Here is a 26224-nt window from a genome sequence, read left to right as displayed (position 1 = left end):
GATAATTGTTTTTAACAGCTTGTGACCTTTGATCTCGTATGTGTTTGGACAAGAATGAAAATATAAAGCAAGGCCAAACATGGAGAGGGTCTGGATGTTGGGACCTTCATTGTGCTTTGTAGCCCGGTTTTTGTTTTATTCGTTGTTGTCGTAGCAATGTCATTGTGACTAATTTGATAGCCGTTTGGTATCCCGGTATGTTCCGCCTTTCTTTTTATATACTGATCTTTACACGTCTTAGGACGAATGACTAGGCCTTTTATCATCATGACGATATTAAATGGGTTCATTCGCCAGGCTGAGATGTGTCTTCTGCTTCTGTTGCTGTCGTTTCGTGGCCAAATCCTTAGACACCAAAAAGATTTCTCTGAAAAAAGCTTCCAAATTAGAAACTATCTGAAAAGTACATGTCTCAAGCAAACCTTGAAATGTCTGCAGAAACTTTCTTTAAAAAACGCTTCCCCACTTATATCACTCTCTTCATCTTTTGGTATACAAAATACTATTTAACAGGCTGACAATTATTTACTGCATGCGTGGTCTATTTACAAACTTTTTTACATCAAAGTGAAACAAAAAAAATTCAGGGCTATTTTGTATAAATTAGTTGGTAGTTTAGATGAACGAATGAAGTGGTTTAAATGTATGTACAAAAAATTAAATATTTAAATGCGAGCATAGAGAACAGCAGAAGTGAGCTGTTCTCTAAAGATGTCTAATGACGGAGACTGAACTATTGAAATGGCTAATGCATTCGATTGAGGTATTGTAAACGGAAAGAACGAATGCCTGTATGTTTTTTTGGATGTATGTATGTATCCAAATGTGAGTTGACGGAAATTTTCTGGTTCTTGGGTCTGCAGATAAAAGAAAGGTATCTGATGGAATTACGAGGCCGACTAGATGAGGTGAGATCATATACATCATGACAAGTCTAGTGCGTCTACGCACACGCGTTTGTCTCTGAATTCCCCCCTATATACCTTAATAGATCTTAATATAACACAATGTACTAATTAACTCGCATTTTTGAAAAATGACAATCGGTCGCGAACTTTCGGTATATTTCGATTCATCGGTTGTCTATCCCACTAAAACTTGTTATGCTGTAAAATCTACATTGAATTATCTTGTACACAATGGTGTATGATACGCCTTTCTTTGTTGTCGGAATCATTCGTAGACATTGAATTATCTTGTACACAATGGTGTATGATACGCCTTTCTTTGTTGTCGGAATCATTCGTAGACATTGAATTATCTTGTACACAATGGTGTTTGATACGCTTTTCTTTGTTGTCGGAATCATTCGTAGACATTGAATTATGTAGTACACAATGGTGTATGATACGCCTTTCTTTGTTGTCGGAATCATTCGTAGACATTGAATTATCTTGTACACAATGGTGTATGATACGCCTTTCTTTGTTGTCGGAATCATTCGTAGACATTGAATTATCTAGTACACAATGGTGTATGATACGCCTTTCTTTGTTGTTGGAATCATTCGTAGCAGGCCTCCCAAGTATGTCAACCGTAATTATTTCGTCTTCTCGTAGCCCTTTGTAAAAATAATCTCGCACTTAACTGGTTAATAATAATTGTCCCTTTGGTATCTTTCCCCTCTCTTAAACATGTCGTGTACAAGTTGCGATTGTGTACATGTTATACATAAATATTGTACATGTTATAACTTGCACAATGCAAAAATACAAGTTATAACACGTACAAAAGTACCTCGTACACGTTATAACATGTACAAAAGTACCTCGTACACGTTATAACACGTACAAAAGTACCTCGTACACGTTATAACATGTACAAAAGTACCTCGTACACGTTATAACATGTACAAAATATTGCTTAAAAATGGTTTTAACTTGTACAACATTTGAAAATAAATTTAAATAAAGCAGAATGTACACCTTTTCCGAAATTGGATAAATCTTAATCGTTCAGACCATTGTGTAGAATTATTTTCACTGAGTCATGTTGCAAGCATTTCTTTTACATCAGTATTCGCCATTTCGTGACGTGATCTACCATGATAATTTTAAGATCAGACCATAATGAATTGGTAAGCTCAAATACTGAATTTGGTAAAGTGGTTTTGGTAATGTAACACCAACTTATAGCCACTGTCTGGGAATGATTGATAATCAATAAAGTCAACTTGTCTTCTTAAAATAAAATCAGACGATTTTATAATTCATCAGATGAGAATACTGAATAATGTCCCGTCGTGTGTCGCTTGTCATAAGAAAAACAAAGAATGGGAGGAGCTCAGACCAGTGCTCTAACTTCCATTTCAGAAGTTGTTATTTCACTGTCTTGCTCCGCCTTCTTGGCCAAGTAAACTATGAAATAAATGACCATTAAATGTCCTAACAAATTTTAAAAAAATGCATATACAACAATAATATATAAAAAAGGGGGGCTTACCCTAACACTAGCCAAACTTGTAAACCTAATCCTAAATTAAAAATGGTTTCCTATACTTGAAACAAATGAATGCCCGAGGAGAGCTGCAAAAAGGAATAACGTGGTCTATAAACAAAGAGGCGATATTGATAAATTGATGGCTACTTGTTTTTATCGTGTCAAAATAAATATTCAAAAAAAAATTGTCGCTGGATTTATTGTCGTTTCTTTTCCTCCACTTTTAAAAGATATATCTCCGTGAATTGAGCATGCTTAAAATATTTATGTCTTGACCTTACGCAATCAACAGCCCATCTATTAATAGATCATTGTCATGGTGTTGGGAAAGACGGAATACCTTCACAATAAGCTCAAAAAACGTTTCCTTCTTTTACCTCTTCTAAAACTAAACATCCTATTTGTTTTGAAAGCAGGCAGCATGGTATACATCTATCCCCTTAAGAATTTTAGCCCCTGGGAAGGGGAGGTTTGGGGGGGGGGGGGGGGTCACTCCAATGACACATAAATCGCTCTCTGGTCTTTAAGCCTTGGTGAAAGTATCACGGTAACAATTCATTTACATGTACATCTATCATTACGGGTAAATCAAATCCTACTAAAAAATTCGATTCACGTGTTCATTTTCTGAAAATAAGAGACGTTTTGTCATAGAAAGCGTCACTATTTTGATTGATATATTTAATTCATGAAAAGTACACTTTAAGTTTTACCTTTGCCATGGGTCATCGCCCATTAATGTTACAAATCATATATAGCCACGCATTACTCATTTACATATTTAATCCTCAAAGCTACGCTTTTCGTGAATTAAATATTACGTTAATTCGTAAAAGGCGTGCTACATGTATATATATAACTTAAGTAATTATAAAACATATTCATCTGGTCATTAACTGCATTAAAAGGGACAAAACACACTTACAATAAACAAAATAATGAAAATACAATGACATGTATTGTAATAATAGAAACAAATCTTTATTTTCAAATTTTGTACAAGTTAAAACCATTTTTAAGCAATATTTTTGTACATGTTATAACATGTACGAGGTACTTTTGTACATGTTATAACTTGTATATTTGCATTGTGCAAGTTATAACATTACAATATTTCAGTACATGTTATAACATGTACAAAATTCAACTTGTACACGACATACATATCTCGGTTTCCTATTGGTCAAATCTTATTGCTCAAGTTAAATGATTTTTGGAGTTATCTCAATTTTATATGTAAAGTCCAGAGAGAGTCTGAATGATATTGATGGAATGGGAAAATTTGAGTCTAAAATAGAAACTCGTAACTCATTAGACATACCTGAAATAACACTTTTTTTTTGTTCACGGAATCTTTTACAAGTTTACTAGCTGTATGATAAGTTCTATTCAGAAAAAAAACTAACAGGTTTTTGGGAAATACGTTTTATTATTAATCATTCACTGCGAGATTAATATTTCCAAAGGGCTGTGAGAAGACTCAATAATAATGGTTGACATACTTGGAAGGCCTATTACGAACGATTCCGATAATAGAAATAGGCGTGTTATACACCATTTTATAGATAATTCAAATGAATGTAGATTTACGGGATGGGATAGACAACCACAAAATCGAAATATAACGGACGGTTCGCGACCGGGTGTTGCACATCTTTTAGCACATTTATCATATGTGTAAGCGAGTATTCCCTCTAGTTCATGTTTGTGTTCTCAAAATGTCGCTTTAACGTGTTCGAATTTGTATAGTTTATTTACATAATGCACAGTTATACCCCAATGGGGTTGATGGTATACATGAAAATTAACAAAATAACACATTACAGTCATAATACATCACAAAAATAATAAAATACAAGACACGAACTTATATATGTACATATCATGCAGTTGTTGAATCCACCAGGGACATTCTTTACTGGGACAGTCTATATTATAAATCCACTGTCCTCAGTGACCATGACTTTTTAATTAATGGAGCAGCATACTGCAAAACTGACGGACATGAAAGACATAAAACAAATTTATCCAAGTTATCCATATCATTGTATGTACATTTAAATAAGAAATGATCTTCATCATCTGTTTTATCTAAACTGACGGACATGAAAGACATAAAACCAATTTATCCAAATTATCCATATCATTTTATGTACATTTAAATAAGAAATGATCTTCATCATCTGTTTATTTATCTAAACTGACGGACATGAAAGACATAAAACCAATTTATCGAAGTTATCCATAGCATCTATATAATTTGCATAGATTTTTTTTTAAGCATTCAAGTCTCAAGTTTTCATGATGATGATCTTATGTACATTTAAATAAGAAATAATCTTCATCATCTGTTTTATTTAAAGAACACCGTTGACATAAATAATCTTCTCTTTTTATTGATTGATTGATTGATTGGTGTTTAACGCCACTTTCAACATTATTGTGCAATTTCGTGGCGGTCAGTTTTTATTGGTGGAGGAAGCCGGAGTGCCTGGAGAGAACCACTGACCTTCGGTAGGAAAACCGTGACATTCCTAGTCATTCTCAATTAAGATTGGAGTCGAGTGCACCTGTCCCGTGCGGGATTCCAACTCACACTCTCAGTGTTGACTGTCTAGTGATACAGTAGTTGGACAACTTAGACCATTCGGCAACTCTGAAGCCCCTCCTTCTATTCTGATGTTTCTATACCTCCCCCCTTTTAATTTTCAAAATATGGTCACTTATATACCCTTAATTTACATTTTTTGTAGTAAAAATGAGAATGGAATTAGGGAATGTGTCAGAGACAACAACCAAACTAAAGAGTAATAAAATGCTCCGCTGGGCGCAGCTTGATACGACCGCTGAGGTCGAACCCTGAACAGTTGGGGCAAGTATGGACACAACATTCAAGCTTGATACAGCTCTGAATTTTGATTGTGATTAAATATTTGACACAGCATAGGTTTCTGACACAGAATGAATGTGGTCTAAGAATTAATTTTTTTTAATATACCTATTCAAACCATATCATTATTATTTGCTTTTATATATAAATCAGAAATAACCAACTTAAAATGGAAAATAAATCCCTCCCCCTAATTTTTGAACCCCCTTATGAATCATCACCCCAAACTCAATCCCAGCCTTCCCTTTGTGGTATGGTACCTTACAGTACAATTTCAGAGAGATCCATACACTTGAACACAAGTTATTGTCTGGAAACTAGAAAAATGCTTGTTTTTTGGCCCCAAATTCCTAAACGTTTCGGGCAATTACCCCCAGACTCAAACCCAGCTTTCCCTTTGTGATATGGAACCTTGTAGTACAATTTCATAAAGATCCATACTCTTACACACAAGTTATTGTCCAGAAACTAGAAAAATGCTTGTTTTTTGCCCCTTTTTGGTCCATAATTCCTATAGTTTTGAGGCAATTACCCCCAAAATCAATCCCAGCCTTCCCTTTGTGGTATGGTACCTTGCAGTACAATTTCAGAGAGATCCATACACTTGAACACAAGTTATTGTCTGGAAACTAGAAAAATGCTTGTTTTTTGGCCCCAAATTCCTAAACGTTTCGGGCAATTACCCCCAGACTCAAACCCAGCTTTCCCTTTGTGATATGGAACCTTGTAGTACAATTTCATAAAGATCCATACACTTACACACAAGTTATTGTCCGGAAACTAGAAAAATGCTTGTTTTTTGCCCCTTTTTGGTCCATAATTCCTAAAGTTTTGAGGCAATTACCCCCAAAATCAATCCCAGCCTTCCCTTTGTGGTATGGTACCTTGCAGTACAATTTCAGAGAGATCCATACAGTCACTTGAACACAAGTTATTGTCTGGAAACTAGAAAAATGCTTATTTTTGGCCCCTTATTCCTAAACGTTTTGGGCAATTACCCCCAAACTCAATTCCAGCTTTCCCTTTGTGATATGGAACCTTGTAGTACAATTTCAGAAAGATCCATACACTTACACACAAGTTATTGTCATGAAACTAGAAAAATGCTTGTTTATTGCCCCCTAATTCCTAAAATGGAAGTTACAAAAATGCTTATTTTTGGCCCCTAATTCCTTAACTGTTGGTACCATAACCCCCAAAATCAATCCCAACCTTCCTTTTGTGGTATTGAACCTTATGGTAAAATTTCATAGAGATCCATTCACTTAAACTAAAGTTATTGTGCGAACCAATGTGTTTTTGTACGACAACGACGCCAACGTCATACCAATATATGACCGCGGTCGTATAAAAAACAGCTGAAGGCCACCAATGGGTCTTCAACATAGCGACGAAATCCTGCACCGAAAAGGGAGGCTTCAACAGGCCCCTAAACGAAAATATGTTCTATTTCAGTGATAATGGAGGCCATACTAAACTTCAAAAACATATAAATGAACTAAAATTCAAAATCATACAAGACAAGACTAACAAAGGCCAGAGGCTCATGAAAATGCGGCTGGGTTAAACATGTTTTGTGGGATATCAACCCTTATGGTAAAATTTCATAGAGATCCATTCACTTAAACTAAAATTATTGTGCGAACCAATGTGTTTTTGTACGACAACGACGCCAGCCAATGAAGTAAAAACAAACACACAGCAATAAGTGAAAGTACCCTAACCCTTTCCAGGTTTGATAGTCTATCTTTGATCATTCTATATTATTTTCATGAATTATATTTTTCACAGAGGTATACCAGTCATACCAAGTTCATCCAATAGTTTGGTTGTGCAGTAAATAAGTAAGTATTACATTGTAAGTAATTTTTATTGACACTAGACTTTCATCACATGACAATTACAAATGAACTTATACATATATCGGTTTACAAATAGAACGAAATTATGTAAACAACAATACAGTGAACAATTATCATCACTAATGCCATGGCTGAGTTAACATGGTTAAGTCCCATATGTTATCATACATGTATATATATCTTAGTTATTACAAAAAATTTACAGGTTATCTCCCTTACTACACAACAATGAAACTACTTTATTGTGACCTTGGTTACAATGAATTACATTGATTTCCCAGCCTTTTATAATATTCCAAAATTCTGTACTTTCTTCTGGAGAAAGTTTTTAAGTTTTTTTAATATATTTTGTTTATATTGTTTCCTCTTAAACTTGTTGGCCTTTTTCAAATAGTAAAAAAAAAAAATTCAATGTTTGGTCAAAGGGAGATAACTTAAGTCTGGAAAGTTTTATCAAGATATTCATTGTCTATCCATGGTGTTTTTTCTTTGGCTTTTTATCATACATTTATCTGATAGATGTACTAATTCCCGACTCAAGGTTCTAAAATAAATTGTTGTAGTGAAGTTTCTATTAATACATATCTTTAAAGTCTGTTTTCCCAATTTCTTTTTCTTTTTTTAACTAATTGTCAAAGTTGTCATATAAAAACATTGTACAAGAGTTACTAATTTATAGATTTATAAAGTTTATCACATTCATGACAAGTTTGGTTTCTTCTGTTGCTCTGTAGGTCACGACTCAATTTAATATCTTTATTTTATACATTGTACATCACATAAAAATCACCAGCATGTATTCTCATGTGACTCTGAAGATCGTGACTCAGAAGAGCGTGATTCTGACCAAACCTTTTTGAATATACATCACATTGAAAAGGTTAATCACCAGTATGTGTTCTCGAGTCGTGTGTTGCTTAAGAGCCTGATTCTTACCAAACCTTTTAGAACATACATAACATCGAAAAGGTTAGTCTTTACTATGTGTTCTCATGTGTACCTTAAGAGTCTGATTCTGACAAAACCTTTTAGAACATACATCACATTGAAAATGTTTATCACCAGAATGTATTCTCATGTGTGTCTTAAGATTATGTTTCACAGAAAACCTTTTAGAACATACATCACATTGAAAAGGTTTATCACCAGTATGTGTTCTCATGTGTACCGTAAAAGCATGATTCTGACGAAACACTTTATCACATACATCACATTTATAAGATCTACCATGTACATTATATTTGTAAAGTTTAATTCCACTATGTGTTCTCATGTGTGCCACTAGATTTTGATTACTATTACACTCCATACCACAGACAGAACAAATAGTATCAATATTTTCTCCAGATTGGCAATTCATCTGTATTTGTGACGTGTGACCACTAGCCTCATCAAGGGTGATAATTGTGTAAAATTTATTTTCATTATCAGAAATTTCATCTGTTTCTGTCCTTTCTTGTTTGTATGGTAATATCTTATCTACAATTTCATCAGTTGAGATGCTCTTGGATCCAGTTTCATCTTCATTATCAGATATTTTATCCATTTCGGTACTTGCTTGTCCAGTACTGAATAAAAATCTTGATGGTTGGTATTGAGTCTGATCCTGATAAGCAATTCTATAAAAATATGCTGAAATACAAAAATACTATGTTAAGAAAGATAGCCAACCTGAAGAATCAACAAGATGGTCTAAAATTTAAAAACAGTGCTCAAAATCTTAAGTCACAAGTCCAACCATTTCTTTAAACTTTTCATATGCACAGAATTGGAGTATTTTTATGTAAATGCTCTTTTGTTCTGATATTGGAAAATTCCGGGCGGAAAGAACTAACTAGCCGAAAAGTTCCGGAGGAACTTATTAAATAGTTACTTTGTTCTTCCTCTGGTTTAAAAGTTCCACCGGAACAAAGTGACTAATTGAAAAGTTCCAACGGAACATATCAACTAGTTAGAAAGTTCCTTTTTGCCAAATTAGTCAAAACCGGAACTAACAAACTAGCCCAAAAGTTCCAACGGAACTTATCAACCAGGCAGAAAGTTCCATTTGGAGAATTGATGCAAAGTAAAAGCGCAACATATTATATTTGAACCTTTCAAAGGGAAACCAAGATACTGATTACAAAAGTCAAAAGGAACTTATCAACTAGCCACAAAGTTCCTCTTTGGCAAATAAGTCAAAACCGGAACTAACAAACTAGCCCAAAAGTTCCAACGGAACTTATCAACCAGTCACAAAGTTCCATTTGGAGAATTGATGCAAAGAACCACATGAAGAGGGGGGTATTCTTCCCTCTCTTGAGGGTACTATGAATACTAAATTTGTATGATAATGCAACTTATTCTGTTTTATGTGAGCTATGAAATACAACTTAAATTTTGCATATTTGTCCCCAAAGAAACCCCTTTCAGTGCGTTGGGTATTCTTGTAAATTAATGATTTGCTCTTATATATACTGATACTCATTCTTCCCCCTCTTTCTACAAAAAGGACGAACTATGGTATATTCGGAACGATGTAACTAGTTGTTCTGTTCTGCCAGAACTATTCAACTAGCTACATTGTTCAGGGACTCTTCAACTAGCTACTTTTTCCCGCAACTTTTCGACTGCACTCGGAATAAAACAACTAGTTGGAAAGTTCCATTGGAACAAAATAACTAGTTGAAAAGTTTCGCCGGAACAAAGTAACTGACGGAACATAGTCAGTGGCGGATCCAGAACTTTTCATAAGGGGGCCCGCTGACTGACCTAAGGAGGGGGCCCACTCCAGTCATGCTTCAGTGATTCCCTATACATGTATATCAACCAAATTTTTCCCACAAAAGGGGGGCCCAGGCCCCCCAGGGGCCCCCTGGATCTGCCTATGATAGTGGCTGTTACATTTACATGTGCAACAGTGTAACTAAACTCATCATAGATAACAAGATTAAAATTTTACAAGCCAGATTTTCGTCTACAAAAGACTCAACAGTGAAGCCTGAACCAAAAATGATAAAAAGGCAAATTTAAGTACAAAGTTGAAAAGCAATAGGCCAGTTCCGGGAGACGGTAGTTAATTGATTTTGTCATGTGACTTCCATTATCACGTGACTAAAATATAAGCATCTTTGTAAGAAATAAATTTGTCCTGGTAAAATATGTCCGGGCGGGCATATATTACTAGTATAAAAAGTCCATGGTTACAAAATTTACTAGTAATTTTAGTCCGATGTTAGTAATTTATGTCCCCAGACAAATTTTCCTAGGAATTCAAGTCCATGTCATTAATATTCCTAGGTAAAACCGTCCATGTCCTTTTTTTTATAGGAAAAAATATTAATGAATCAATTCATTTACATTTAAACAATGGAAATTTAAATGTTGTGTTTAATTGTTTAAGAGTTGTGTATTTATAGTTTTGATAAAATGTATGTCCCCAGACTAATTTTCCTAGGAAATCATGTCCATGTCATAAATATTCCTAGGAAAAACGTCCATGCCCTTTATTTTAAAAGGTAAATATAAATGTTATGTTTTAATATTGTTTAAGATTTGTGTATCAATTTTTTTAATAGAATTTATGTCCCCAGACTAATTTTCCTAGGAAATCTTGTCCAAGTCATGAATATGCCGAGTTAAAAACATTTATGTCTTTTATTTCAAAGGAAAATTCTAATGAAACAAATTATTTATATGTAAACAATGGAAATTCAATTTTTATGTTTTAATATTGTTAAAGAGTTGTGCATAAATATCTTAATAAAATTCATGTCCCCAGACTAATTTTCCTAGGAAATCATGTCCATGTCATTAATATTCCTAGGTAAAAACGTCCATGTAGGGAACAAAATAAAACTTTCCCATCTTAACTAAGAAAATATTTTTTTTTTTTTTTTTTCATTAATTTCTATAATATAATAAAAATTACTAGAAAAACAAGTCGTAGGACAATTTTTCCTAGGAAAATAAGTGCCAGACATGTTTTACTAGCTATGGACTTATTTTCCTAGGAAAATTTGTCCTGGGACATACATTCCTAGTAAAATAATGGTCATGGACTTGATTAACTAGGAAAATAAGTCTGGCGGACAAATTTTACTACTGGACCAAATTTACTGTTCACTTCCAAAACATGTTGAGCGAACGGGTGAAAAATGTTTGATCTAAGGGAGCTACTATTTGATTTTTATGGGGGGGAGGCTAGGATGAAATTTAAAAAAAAAGGCAGGACAGGAGTTTTGAGTGAAAAAAAAGGCAGGATGTCCGATGAGCAACCTGGCAAAAAAAAAAGGCAGGATGACAATTTATGTAAAAAAAGTCAGGATAAACTATAAATAAAAAAAAAGACAGGACCGAATAGAGAGAAAAATAAAAATGCAGGACAGAGATTACAACTAAAAAAAAATGCAGGACAAAAATTTTCATCCTAGCCTTAAACCTAAACCTTAACCTACAGTCGCTTGAATTTTTTGTGATCCAAATATTAAAAAAAAAAGTCCAAGTGGTATATATAATTATATAATATAGGGGATATATACCACTATTTTTTTTGTCACAGCATTTTGTTTTGTTCAGACCGAAGTCGGAAGAGAAGAAATTTACCTACTGTTTTTTAACTATTATAATACTTGTATACAAATGTACTACTACAAATGTTATTTGGGCGTTCCATAGATAAATGTCCTCTACACTGTTTTCTGTAAACAATGGTAAATGTGGGCGTAACTAAATGTTCTAGTATCAAACCCATTACAAATAACAATAAACACAACATCCGTATAGATGCGAGAATAAGTCTTCTCCCGCTGTCCTGAGACTGCTATTAACAGATTTACTATCTTTGATCATTTAAATATTTTTTTGAAGTCTTCCCTCCAAGTCTCGAGCGAGAAAAATAAAGAATAAATCCAGTGTGATAGAATTTTCCTTTGCTGATTAACGAAAGAATAAGAAGAAGAAGAATGTCCAGTATAATTCGAATCGTAAAAGCTATCATTAGTTGTAATTAAATATAAATATCACCTCACACAGTTCTTTGTTTGTAAAATTTGTTGTCCCGTCTTCATTAAACCAAATCAAAGGGCGACAATCGACAACTATTTCTACTTAAGGAGCGCAAATCCGTCATGATGCAGATTCACTCGTTCTAAACTGGGACATAATATGTTTAATAGTATAATAGTCCCAGTTCTAAATAAAAATAAATGTTCAAATTTGTTTATTCTTCATGTACCTTTATCTGCAAAACATATCCTTTACTCATATGTGCTTTCTTCTTCTCTATGTACAAAAAAATGTATTAGCTTCCTTTATAATTAAGGAACACCAAGGATAAAATCCAAGTAAAAGTAGTATTTACACGGTAAAATATAATATATACTTTAAAAGTTAATGTCCAAGGGTAATATACACAGTAAAACTCTTCTATTTACACATAAAATCCAACTGTCATTTATGAATAATAAAACACAAATTATACGGACTAAAAACTGTTTATTTCAGACCGTCAACCATCCATTGCCTCAAGCAACTTTAAGCGTTTTATATATAGTTTATAGCACATCTCCCTAGTTTTGGCTTCTATCGTGTTCATTATATTTTTATTTGTTAATATTTGTGAAAAATGACTGCAGTCTATAATTAGCCTGATAATGTTTGGTTTGTATTGAAAGCCACTGTGCCAGACTTCTTCTGTTGTATGTTGAGTAACACAGTCCTTGATCGGTTCAAAATACGTATTTCTAGTTTCTAGATAACAGAGGACAATCCAGGAGAAAATGAGAAATGTTTTCCTAAAAAAGGTTACATAATTGACAAATTTTTGGAGAAGGTGATTAATTAAATTTTGCTCTATCTGAATTTAGTATAAATATTCCTGAAACTATTCTAGTTTTAATAATGGCTTTTCGAACTTCAGCTTTTGTTTTGTCAAAGATATTCCAAACTGGATGATTTTTGCCAAAAAAGTAGATGTTTAGTTTTCATATATCTTAGAGTTGATTTAGATTCAGCATCGTCCTTTAAAGTATTTAGCCAGTAGGTGTTCAATTGCTTCGTTACCAACGATTTCCATTTCATTTTTGAAGGGCCGGAGAGCTCGAGATTCTTGAAGAAGATGAATCGGAGGCAGTCCATACTTCAATAAGATTTCTCAAATTGTAGAGAAAAAGCTGTTCGGGTTATCGTAGTTAACCGACATTTGTCTAATGATGATATCTTTAACTCTTTGAATTCGAACGTTCGAAGAAAGTAAATTGTGAAGAAAATACAATTGCTTTTTGTGAAGTTCAGCTTCGATTGGGAGTCCGCCGATCAAAAAGTATATTGCAGCTATTGCCGTACGTTGAGGAAGAGATTGGAGATGTCTTAAATTCTTTCTATGAAAAGATTCCAGCTGTGTTATATTGGTCTTATTTAAAGGAATGGCTTCCAAACCATAAAGGAGTCTTGGCAGAACATATGTGTTGTAGATTTTATAAGACGTTACGTACTGGTTCCAAACCATTTGTCCCATGCACCCCAGAGCTCATTAGTGCATACAATGTTCGTCTTGCAAGCTGTATTCTATTTGCTACATTTATTTCTTCTTCCTTTTTCCAGCTTCTAGTTATACCTAAATGAAATTGAGAATGGAAATGGGGAATGTGTCAAAGAGACAACAACCCGACCACAGAACAGACAACAGCAGAAGGCCACCAACAGGTCTTCAATGCAGCGAGAAATTCCCTTGGATAGAGTCCAATCAGGGTTTGTGACCTTTCCACATGTGACAATTTTTGTTTTTGTAGGATGAATTTTGTAGTGATGTTGATTAGAATATCTTTCTGAAACATTGAGCATAATTTGAAGATTGTCTTTATTTGTTTCAATAAAAGCCATGTCATCAGCGCAGGTAGGAGAACTGACAAAAATATTTCGAGTGTTTAAGCCTTAAGAGTTTCTTTCTAGTTCTAAGAGTAGATCTTGTACAAAGATTTTGTAAAGATGAGTTGATAACATTCCACCTTGTCGTACGCCTTGGTGGACAGAAAATTTTTCGCTAAGATCGCCTTGTCATTGTACTTTTGTTGTCAAATTAGAATATAGATCTTTAATCACCAGCCATAGAAAGGAGGGAATATTTGAGTCTAATAATTTATCTAGAATAATGTCATGCTGTACCACGCCAAAGGCTGATTTGACATCCAAGAAACCCATATACAATTCACTGTTTTTCCTTGTTTGATCATATTTTGATTCAGATATAATAAAACTAGAGATAAGAGGATTTAGGCCTTTAGTGAAGCCAAACTGTAAATCCGTAATGTTTTGAAGATTGAGTTTTGGTAAAATGCAGTATTCGAAGACTTTTCCTAGAACTGGGGTTACTGTGATACCCCGGTAACTGTTTACATCAGAAGGATCCTTGTCCTTTTTTAAGACGGGGAAGAGAATGCCAGTTTTAAAGGTACCTGGAGTCCTTAGAGTTACTATTATATTGTTGAAAAGTTTAGTTAGATAAGGTACTATTTCATTTTTGCAAAATTTGAGATGTTCAGCACATAGTCCAAATTCGTCAATACTTTTATTCATATTTAATTCTTCGATAGCTTTAATCATATCAACAGCTGTAAAATAGTTGGAAGGTATTTCCTGGTCTTCAAAAGTTTTCGTCATTTTGTTTTTACGGAATTTGCATAAATTTACATATAGACCATCGTGTTGTTCAGGTTTTGGAGCACTTAAGTCTTCATAATAGCTTGCAAAAGCTTTCTTTTGGTCTTTAGCCAGAAACAGATATTCATTCTCATCAGTTTTTATACAATTTATTGCTGATTGAGAGTTGTCACCCATATTTCTTCTGATGATTCTGTGGAACATTTGTGAGCTAGAGGTGTTCATAATTTGGCTATGAATGGTATTTCTGTCGATAGCTTGTTCCATTCGTTGGCGTTGCCGAAGCTTTTTTTTATGGGTCCTTGATTCAAGAGATAACGGATGTCCAGTTGGTTTGCCCAGCTCTGCCCATTTGTTGTAGAGAACTTTACACATCTTAAGTAAGACTGTAACTTCAGGGGAAGCCTTCCGTTTTGGGCCTTTAAACTGTGTAATTTTGGACGGAATAGACTGTTTTTGAGCATTTATAAGTGAATTTGAGATAATATCTATTTGCTGATCAATTTCCAGTGTTGGAAGATCCTTATGAAGCAACTCATTTAGGATTGTTTCCCTATATTTCTCTTCATCCCTTTTTCCCCATAAGACTTTCATTTTTGTGATTTTCTTTTGACTTGTATTGTGGACAAGAAGAGGAATGCTGATATTTGTTTGTAGAATAACTGCACAATGTGCTGAAGTGTTGGCATAGGAATTGTCTAGAATACAGTACTTTTTAGATAAATTATTCCTGTTGGAAAGAATATAATCAATCTGTGTGGATCCATGGTGAGCATGATGGAAGAAGGTAGGTTGGTTGCCTATATCGGGTCGAAAAAGAGAAACTTCCTGAACAAACTCCCTCAACAACCTATCATGTTTGTTTGTTCTAGTCTGAAGAAGGGTCCCATTAAGATCGCCAGCCAGAACTATAACATATTTGGATTGATATTTTTCAATGATGTCGAAGATTATATCCAGGCATTCAGAGTATTGTGTCTCAGAGTTAGTATTTATTGTAGGCATATATGCATTGATGATACAGAGCATAGGATCGGTTGCTATAGTTATAGCAATGATTCGTTCATTTCCTACCTCCAGTTTCTAAATTTTGCTCGACCATTGTCTGGGCCACAAGATTGAGACACCAGCTTGTCCTCTTGGTGCTTTAAAATTTGAGATAGGTTCATTGACATCATGGCATCTAGTAAAATTTTCCAAAGATGGGATTATATTTGACATAGTTTGTTTTTGAAATTCCCAAAGAAAGTGTTCTTGGAGGCACATAATTGTATATTGAAGATCCAGAGTGTGTAGGTATTGATGATTTGACTTGATACCTTCAATATTGCAAGAAAGAATATTTATAGTCTGGTAGACCTCAGTATTACCATTTGATCTGGGGAATGTTTGAGGAAGCTGGTTTGACGAAAAGGATGACCAGAGTTCCTTTAATTATTTTTCTTTGATGTTGCTTGTACATTTGAGTCAAGAGAGAGTTCATTTGATTTCGTATCATCTAAACTTGGTGTGAGTGACGAATCCTGAGAAATAACATTTGTAGAGGAGTGAGAGACTGCTTCATCATGTATTATGGTTGTGTCTAAGTTTTTGGTATTTGAGGACGATTGTAAAGACGTTTTGTTTCCTATAGTTGGTGTAGGGGGGAGTGCAGGACGACACGTCGTGGATAATCCCACTGTTGGCTGACCTGACTTCCCTAACCTTTCATTTGTAGGAAATTGTTCAGTTGCAGATAGTTTTTCAGACTTTTGATGAATCTTATGCCGAACTTGGTTAGTTTGATGATCTGAAAGTTTGTGTTGAGAAGAAAAATCCATGATGTGAGAATTAGTTGGCACACCGCAAGGCTTATTTTGTGAAAATTGTGAATGAGATTGTTGTTGAGAATTATTCACATGAGATCTAGGTTGTCTTGTTGGACTTTCAGAATGTGAGAACGGAAATTGCCTAAGAAGTAGTCCATGTTGTGGATAGATGTGTGGCTGTGGGTGTTGTACCCGATCGTGCAAACCACTGATGTGCGTATGGTTAGTTGTTTGGATATAGTCCATTTGTATAGTTATAGGCTGGCGGTTGAAACTGATGAGGAACGAATTGATGCTGATTAAAGGTGGGAAAAGATGGGATAGGGTGCATAGGTATGTGGCTAGCTGGAAAATTGCTAAATGGTGATACTGGATGTTGAAAATGGTTTGCGGTGGTGGACCCCAATGCAAATTTGATGGATGTGCCGACATTGGGTAGGTTGGTCTTGCTTGCATTGCAAGCTGTGTTGTTAGAGCTGTATTAATACACATATTTTGAACCATTTGTGTTTCGAGCATTCTGATCCTTTGATCCACTAGTTCCTCTCTAATTTTTTGTTGACAACACGTGTTTTGGTTGTGTTGGCTTTCCTTTTGACCGTATGGGTTAGAACTTTGAAATTATAATATTAGCACATATTGGTGACATTTAAACATTGATTATTAAATAATAATATATTATAAGTGTATTTTATAACCTAAAAATGATTTACAGAAAGCAGGTAAGTTCATAAAGATCATATATATTTTTTTTTAATTTAAAAATGGAGAGTAACCAAGCCCTTTTAAAACTACTAATATATCCTGCACAAGACACGGGCTTATCTGTCATAGTCCGCGAAAACAATTTATTTAGAAATTATTGTAAAAAATTAAAACTACTAAGATATCCTGCACAAGGCTCGGGATTATCTGTCATAGTCCGCGAAAACAATTTATTTAGAATTTATTGTAAAAAAATAAAACTACTAAGATATCCTGCACAAGGCACGGGCTTATCTGTCATAGTCCGCGAAAACAATTTATTTAGAACTTATTGTTAAAAAATATTTCTTCCAGTTGTACCTGAAAACATGCTCAACAATACTATACATGCATTATTTATCCAGTCTATAAAACAGCAATGGGAAACAGTAAAAGAAAAATGCATTAAACACAATACAAATAAACTGCATAAACAATACAATATACTTACTTAAACATTAGGAGAAAGCAATTAAAATAGATTATAAACATACATTGGTTGGAACGTATACATGTACTTACCAGTTAAAAAAAAATATATACACAATAAAAATAAACAGCATGAACAATATAGAAAAGTATACACAATACAAACAATTAAGAAGCATGAACAATTTGAAAAAGTATACACAATACAAATTAACAGCATGAACAATACATAATCATTATACAAAAGACTTACCAATGAAACAGAAGAAGAAAGCAGTTAAAAGTAAGTTATAAACATACAATGGTTAAAAAGTTCAACACAATTCAAATAAACAGTATCAACAATACAATATACTTACCAATAACACAGAAGAATTAAGCAAACAAAGTAAGTGCAGTAAAATTAATATACAATTAAATAACACAATTAACTTTTTTAAAACAAGTCATAATTTACCCACTGCTGTAATAATAATGTAATGCATTTATAGTATTAAATACACAATCAGTTTAGTCCTTCTTCTTTTTGAAGGTTGCTGTTCTCTCGTTTATCTTTCTTTTGCGTTGTCCGATTTTCTTGCCCAATGCTCTCGGCTTTATGACATTCATTCTGCCATCTGTGGATGTAATAACGCGCTTATCTGGAGGAATGTAGCTCTTGAATCTCTTGGTCAATCTTTCTCTTTCTTGTACGGTTTTATTTACCCATGAAGTTGCTGTTAATTCGAAATGTTTATGCAAATCAGCCACACAGTACTGGCCCCTGGATACCAAAGCACGCTACAAGTCCTTGAATTGTGTTTCCACGGTTTCCTCAATAATCACCATCAAGTCCAGTAACGGTTTTGATTGCCAGTTTATGGCTGATTTCAGTACATGGTTCAGTGATTCGCTGTTGTTGTTGGTCCAGCCGTTGTCAAAGTAACCTGGTGGTGTCGTTCCCTCCCATAAATCACGAATTGTACGTGCTACACGAGTAGCGAAATATCGGTGGAATGAAGCTGACAGTTCCTTAATTTGTCCGGTCCTCGATCTGTTCACACTTCACATCAAAACAAATGTCGTCATCGGAATGTACTAGTCCTTGATCACCGAAGATGCTGTCTAGTACGGACTCTCTATCTTTTTTGTCGATTCCATCGTCTATCATTTTCTGTTTAATATTACATACATATGAATCATGTCAGCGTATGTACCAACACATCCAACATCATGAGCTAGTTGTAAATATGCAGCAACTACTATTCTGTTATCTTGGACTAGGTCAACAAACCTTGTATGATCACAATCATAGAACATAGGGAAGCTAAGTATATCCGATAGGGTATACACTCTAAGTAGTAAATGGTAAATCTCTGTGCCGGTTAACGCGCGCGAAACTGCCCTATAAAAACAAATACCATCACCGGGTGTCTTAGCGGGATACAGCTCTTCTAAAACAACTGGATGGTACCTACGGAGAATGCCAGTTGTTACTTCATCTCTTACGCTTGGGACTGAGCCTGGATTAATAGGATCGGGCATGACCTGACCGTATGTTTATAGAAGTAGACTGTCTGATTTTGTAATAGGTTTCACTTCTCTGGGCCTACTCCCGATTACACCACTCAATCTACAAAAGAGATTGCTTTGTTGATGAGTTAAGTTTTTTTTTTAATGTTAATTTTAAATAGAAAGGAAAATGAAATAAGAAATAAGTTAAATATAATCGAATTAGTGAAATTAATATCTTTATTAAAATTAAATATACCTTCTAATAAAAATTATGTTAAAAATATACTTTATAAAATTACTTACCTTTCTATGGCCTTGGCCATGTCGTACTTGTTGTCTGTAAAACAGCAGTCCTTACATAGGAACTTTAGAGACACATCTGACCAGGCCGATAACATTGAATCATTCATTGGGACACAAGCACTGTGAACCCAACGATCACAACTACTGCACTGAATTGTGCAATCAACACATTCTTTATCACATTTTTCAAGGATATAAAGCCATTTCAAAAATGGAAGACAGCACATATGTCTTCACAGGTTTTTATACCAAATTTTAGTTACTTGTAAAAACATTTATATTTGCCAATGAAAATCTTTAATTTCTTTTTGAGAAAATGTTATTACAACACACATACGAATCATCCATTCAGCTGCTTTGTTTTTATTATAAAAGAATCAAGTATAATCAATTTTTTTATTATATTTAAGTTAAATATGTGAAAATTCTTAATTACGTTTCATTCAATATTGAGTAAATCGTTAAGAAAACTAATAGATGATTGGAGTAATTGCATGGCTTTGGTGTACTTGTTAACTTTTCAAAACCTTACTGAAAAACAATTATTAGACAAAACTTTGTATATACAGTACATTATTTAATACTTTATTTTCATAACATTTCCCTTTGAATGCATATGCAATCATTCTTTTATTCTTCCCATTGTGTTTTCCTTGGTCGCCATGTTGGATGTACACACTAATATTTATAATGATCTTTATGAACTTACCTGCTTTCTGTAAATCATTTTTAAGTGATAAAATACACTTATAATATAATTTTATTTAATAATCTATGTTTAAATGTCACCAATATGTGCTAATATTATAATTTCAAGTGTTATTCGGTCATTACAAGTGTTATTTGGATAATAACGGTGTTATTTGGTCATTCGAGGTACCGTTTTTTATGTTGTGTATTTTCTGAGTCAACTTTTTACCCCTGTATGTATGAAGAGTAGGTATCGGAATCCTGAGTCTCTGATCCTTCATATTTGGCTTTGTAGAACTTAACACTAGCAAGTTTTCATAGTTTATTAATAAATTACAATTTAGCAAATATCAACAATTTTGTAAAGATAAAAGTATTCAAATGTAAATAAGTTAAAATTCACATAAAAGTGACAAAATATGGTGAGGTCTGTGCAAGACCAGCAAGACTGAAGATAGTGGACATTTTGTTCTATATAAAACAATGTCATCTTTCAGTAAGTGGTGAGGTCTGTGCAAGACCAGCAAGCTTTCTATATTAAAAGCTCAAGCATTTACAGTGTAGACTGTTTAAAAACAGTGTTGGGTTGACGTACAGACGGACAAGGGTAAAACTTAATGCCCCCTCCGCTACGGCGGGGGCATTAAAAGTCAGGATAAACTAATTAAAAAAGGCAGGACAACATTTTTTATCCAGCACCCCCCAAAAAAATCAAATGGTAGCTCCCTAAACGGAGTTTTCTATGTAAATGGATGTTCCGTTCATATTTTGTCTCATGAAATAGCACCCCATTTGCTCAATCGTTTACCTTACTGGTAGAGAGGGTTAAGGCCTGTGCTTTCGCTCCAGGTCTTCGGACAGCATACTGACAATAACAAGAACCAACAAATACAAGAAACGACAGGTATCAGAAACCTAGAAATGAAAAGAGGTGACGATTGCGCCAAGCAATGCATTCGCTCATATAACAAATAACCAAGACTCATAAAACAGTTTCATTATTCAATGGACAAAGACAATAATACTCAACATCGCGGTATTTCCATATGAATATGAATATGTTTTAAAGTGTTTAGAGCTAGCACATTAAGCATGTCCTGCATGTTCTTGCATTTATTTGCACTGTAGTTCTGTCATGTAATGTTGTCTTTTTAGCATGTGTTTAGTGTAACTGATATATTTAACATTGCCATAAAAGCGCGAGGTTTGGCTAGCCACAAATCTAGTTTCAACCCACCATTTTTTTCTTAAAAAGTCCTGTACCAAGTCAGTTGTTATCTTATAGTTCGTTTCTATGTGTTGCACTGTCGTCTGGTTTTTTGTTGCACTTCAGTGTTTCTGTTGTTTCGTTGTTTTCCTCTTATAGTTGATGTGTTTCCCTCGGTTTTAGTTTGTAACCAGGATTTGTTTTCTCTCAATCGATTTATGTCTTTCGAACAGCGGTTTACTACCTTTGCCTTTATTTAAGATACAAAATAAGTGGATCTGTTTTTCTTTTATGTAATTTTTTCTTTTTATAATATTCCAAAATTCTGTTCCTTTCTTTTGGAGAAAGTTTTAAAGTTTTTTTAAAATATATTCTGTTTATATTGTTTCCACTTGAATTTGTAGGCCTTTTTCAATTGTTTATAGTAAAACATAATTTTAATGTTTGGTCAAAGAGAGATATTTTTTTTGTTTTTTGCTTATATTCTGGACAGTCAGACACTTTGTATTAATTCCAGATATTCAGTGTATGTCCATGGTGATTAATTTATCATGCGATCTGTTACCAATGATCATGTGGTCCATATGATATTACATGTTACATTAGTTACCAATTGATCATGTGATCCATGTGATATTACATGTTACATTTTTTACCAATTGATCGTATGATCCATGTGATATTACATGTTATATTAGTTACCTATTGACAGTGGCCTGAGAAAGGTGATGGATCTTGAACTATGACATATTTCACTGAATTAAACATGTTACAACAGAGGACCATATTAGAAATTTCATTAAACATTTTGATCCTAGTTTTATTAAGTTCTGTACATGTTATGATAAACATGGAATCCATTTTCCACCTCTTTATGGCAGAAAGGACACACTCTATTATCTACGGCTGATGTATTGTATCAACCGCGTTCAAAACAGCATACTATTACTTATTCTTATTTTGGCATAATTTTTTGTGACATTTTTATCTAAATTCAATAATTCTCTTCAGAGTATAATTCAGACCAATGCTATTAGAACATACATCACAGACACACATCGGAAAGGTTGATCTTCAGTATGATTTCTCATGTGTACCTTAAGAACCTAATTCTGACAAACCCCTTTAGAACTTACATCACACCGAAAACGTTTATCACAAGTATGTGTTCTCAGGTGTACCTAAAGAGCCTGATTCTGACAAAATATGTTATAACATACATCACATCGAAAAGGTTAATCAACAGTATGTGTTCTCATGTGTACCATAAGAGCCTGATTCTCATAAAAACCTTTTAGAACATTCATCACAATGAAAAGGTTTATCGCCAGTATGTGTTCTCATGTGTACCATAAGAGCCTGATTCTCATAAAACCTTTTAGAACATTCATCACATTGAAAAGGTTTATCACCAGTATGTATTCTCATGTGTCTCTTAAGATTGCGATTCACTCGAAACCCTTTAGATCATACATCACACCGAAAAGGTTTATCATCGGATTTCATCAGGATGTATTCTCATGTGACTCTGAAGAGCGTGATTCTGACCAAACCTTTTAGAACATACATCACATCGAAAAGGTTAATCACCAGTATGTGTTCTCATGTGTGCCTTAAGAGCATGATGCACACGAAATCTTTTAGAACATACATCACATCCAAAAGGTTTATCACCAGTATGTATTCTCATGTGTACCTTAAGAGCCTGATGCACACGAAATCTTTTAGAACATACATCACATCCAAAAGGTTTATCACCAGTATGTATTCTCATGTGAATATTAAGATCGTAATTCAGTCGAAACCCTTTAGAACATACATCACATCGAAAAGGTTTATCACCAGTATGTATTCTCATGTGTACCTTAAGAGCTTCATGCTGACAAAACCTTTTAGAACATACATCACATTGAAAAGGTTTATCACCAGTATGTATTCTCATGTGTATCCTAAGAGCCTGATGCATACGAAATCTTTTAGAACATAAATCACATCCAAAAGGTTTATCACCAGTATGTATTCTCATGTGTACCTTAAGAGCCTGATGCACACGAAATCTTTTAGAACATACATCACATCCAAAAGGTTTATCACCAGTATGTATTCTCATGTGAATATTAAGATCGTAATTCAGTCGAAACCCTTTAGAACATACATCACATCGAAAAGGTTTATCACCAGTATGTATTCTCATGTGAACCTTAAGAGCTTGATTCAGTCGAAAACTTTTAGAACATACATCACATCGAAAAGGTTTATCACCGGTATGTGTTCTCATGTGTAGCTTAAGAGACTGATTCTCATTAAACCTTTTAGAACATACATCACATCGAAAAGGTTTTTCACCAGTATGTATTCTCATGTGACTCTGAAGAGCCTGACTCGTACAAAACCTTTTAGAACATTCATCACATCGAAAACATTTATCACCAGTATGTGTACTCGTGTGTACCTTAAGAGCCTGATTCACACGAAATCTGTTAGAGCATACTTTACATCGAAAAGGTTTATCACCAATATGTGTATTCATGTGTACCTTAAGATGCTGATTCAGACGAAATCTTTTAGAACATATATCACATTGAAAAGATTTATCACCAGTATGTATTCTCATGTGTACCTGAAGATGCTGATTGAGGCGAAATCTTTTAGAACATACATCACATCCAAAAGGTTTTTCAGCAGTATGTTTTCTCATGTGTACATTAAGAGCCTGATTCTGACAAAACCCTTCAGAACATACATCACGTTTAAAAGGTTTGTCACCAGCGTGTATGCTCATGTGTCTTTCTAAGTCAGTACTCTCAAAAAATCTTGTATCACATATACCACATATATAAGGATATATATGTGTCAACAAATGTACCTCTAAACATTTTGAACTAGTAAAGCTTCTATTCATACACACGACACATTCAAATTGCTTTTCCAAAGTATGTGTTCCTGGCTTTTCCAAAGTATGTGTTCCTGAGTTCTTATTCTGTAAGATTTCCTCGTCAAATTTGTCATGTTTATAAGGTTTACTGCAAGTATTTTTTCTGTGTCTCTCTGAGTTATGAGGGGTTTTAAACTCTTTACCACATGTCTTGGATTGTTGAGGTTCATCAAAATCACGACAAGTATGTGTTCTTCTGTGGTTCTGTAAGTCTTTACTATTTTCAAATTCTATGTTGCATACATCACATCGAAAAGGTTTATCACCAGTATGTATTCTCATGTGTACCTTAAGATCGTGATTTAGTCGAAACCCTTTAGAACATACATCACATCGAAAAGGTTGATCTCCAGTATGTATTCTCATGTGTACCTTAAGAGCATGATTCTGACGAAACACTTTATCACATACATCACATTTATAAGATTTAGCTTGTACATTATATTTGTAAAGTTTAATGCCACTATGAGTTTTCATGTGCGCTATTAGATTTGCAGTACTACTACACTCTATACCACAGACAGTACAAACAGTATCAATATTTTCTCCAGATTGGCAGTTCGTCTTTACTTGTGACGTGTGACCACTAGCCTCATCAAAAGAGATAATCGTGTAAGATTTATTTTCATTATCAGAAATTTCATCTGTTTCTGTCCTTTCTTGTTTGTATGGCAATACCTTAATATCTAAAATTTCATCAGTTGAGATGCTCTTGGATCCAGTTTCATCTTCATTATAAGACATTTTATCCATTTCTGTGCTTGCTTGTCCAGTACTGAAGTAAAATCTTGATGGTTGGTATTGAGTCTGATCAGTATAAGCAATTCTAAAAAAATTATGCTGAAATACAAAAATATCATATTTAACAAAGATAACTAAAAATCTACAAAAAAATAGTGCAGAAAATCTATGTCATAAGTCAAACCATTCCTTTAATCTTTCATATGCACAGAATTGCACTAAATTTTAACTATTGCAATTAAAATCATCAAAGATAAAAAAAATTATAAGCCAGACACATATTTGGTCTACAAAAGGATCATCAGTGAAGCTTAAATCAAACTAGAGGCTCCCAAGAGCCTGTGTCGCTCATCTGACTCTACTTTGGTTTTAGAAATCATGTAAAGATAGATAAAAATCATAACAGATACCCAAATAATGATTGAGGCCAAATTTGGTAATATTGGTCCCGTTATTTAATAAAATATCCTGGTGGCCATCTTGAACAGTAAATCGGCAACTAAGTAGCAACACTTGGTCAGCACCTCATAAGGAACATTCATGCCATGTTTGGTTTCATTCCATTCAGTGGTACTCTAAAAGAAGACATTTGTATGCATTTCCCATAGGGTCCTATGATAAACTAAGTCCCCCCTGGCGGCCATCTTGGATGATGGACTGACTGCAAAGTAAAAACACTTGGTCAGCACCTCATTAGGAACATTCATGCCATGTTTGGTTTCATTCCGTTCAGGTGTTCTCTAAAAGAAGACATTTGTATGTATTTCCCATAAGGTCCTATGTTAAACTAAGTCCCCCGCTGGCGGCCATCTTGGATGATGGATCGGTTGCAAAGAACCAACACTTGGTCAACACCTCATAAGGAACATTCATGCCCTTATTGATTCCATTCCATTCAGTGGTTCTCTAAAAGAAGACATTTGTATATATTTCCCATAGGGTCCTAGATGTTAAACTAAGTCCCCCGCGGGCGGCCATCTAGGATGATGGATTGACTGCAAAGTAACAACACTTGGTCAACACCTCATAAGAAACATTCATGCC

The 26224-nt window shown here is 34.2% G+C and overlaps 1 protein-coding gene and 1 long non-coding RNA gene across 10 annotated transcripts in view; one reads left to right on the top strand and one right to left on the bottom strand.

The window, feature by feature from the left end:
• Positions 1–7180: 7180 nt before the first annotated feature.
• The window catches only part of LOC127732568 (zinc finger protein OZF-like), a 71535-nt gene continuing 52491 nt past the window's right edge, over positions 7181–26224 (bottom strand). The window contains exons 1-3 of one of the 7 annotated variants that reach the window (XR_007996313.1): positions 12201–12264; positions 8301–8823; positions 7990–8216 (exon numbers count right to left, since the gene is read on the bottom strand). Coding sequence is in view for 4 of the 7 variants with exons in the window: in XM_052241625.1 (XP_052097585.1) it covers positions 8018–8132; positions 23310–24721 (1527 nt within the window). In the remaining 3 variants the exon portion in view is untranslated. Of the gene's footprint in view, positions 8824–12195; positions 12279–23309; positions 24722–26224 lie in introns of those variants that run through there. The other 6 variants (XM_052241627.1, XM_052241625.1, XM_052241628.1 and 3 more) reach the window with 6 other exon arrangements.
• Positions 8117–26224, top strand: part of LOC127732592 (uncharacterized) — a 70170-nt gene continuing 52062 nt past the window's right edge. The window contains exons 1-3 of one of the 3 annotated variants that reach the window (XR_007996330.1): positions 8117–8244; positions 23170–23253; positions 23506–23673. This is a non-coding gene — a long non-coding RNA (uncharacterized LOC127732592). Of the gene's footprint in view, positions 8245–23053; positions 23086–23169; positions 23254–23505; positions 23674–26224 lie in introns of those variants that run through there. The other 2 variants (XR_007996331.1, XR_007996329.1) reach the window with 2 other exon arrangements.

The sequence above is a fragment of the Mytilus californianus genome, unplaced genomic scaffold, assembly GCF_021869535.1.
Source record: "Mytilus californianus isolate M0D057914Y unplaced genomic scaffold, xbMytCali1.0.p SCAF_25, whole genome shotgun sequence".
NCBI lineage: Eukaryota > Metazoa > Mollusca > Bivalvia > Mytilida > Mytilidae > Mytilus > Mytilus californianus.
This window is presented reverse-complemented; position numbering and strand designations above follow the sequence as displayed.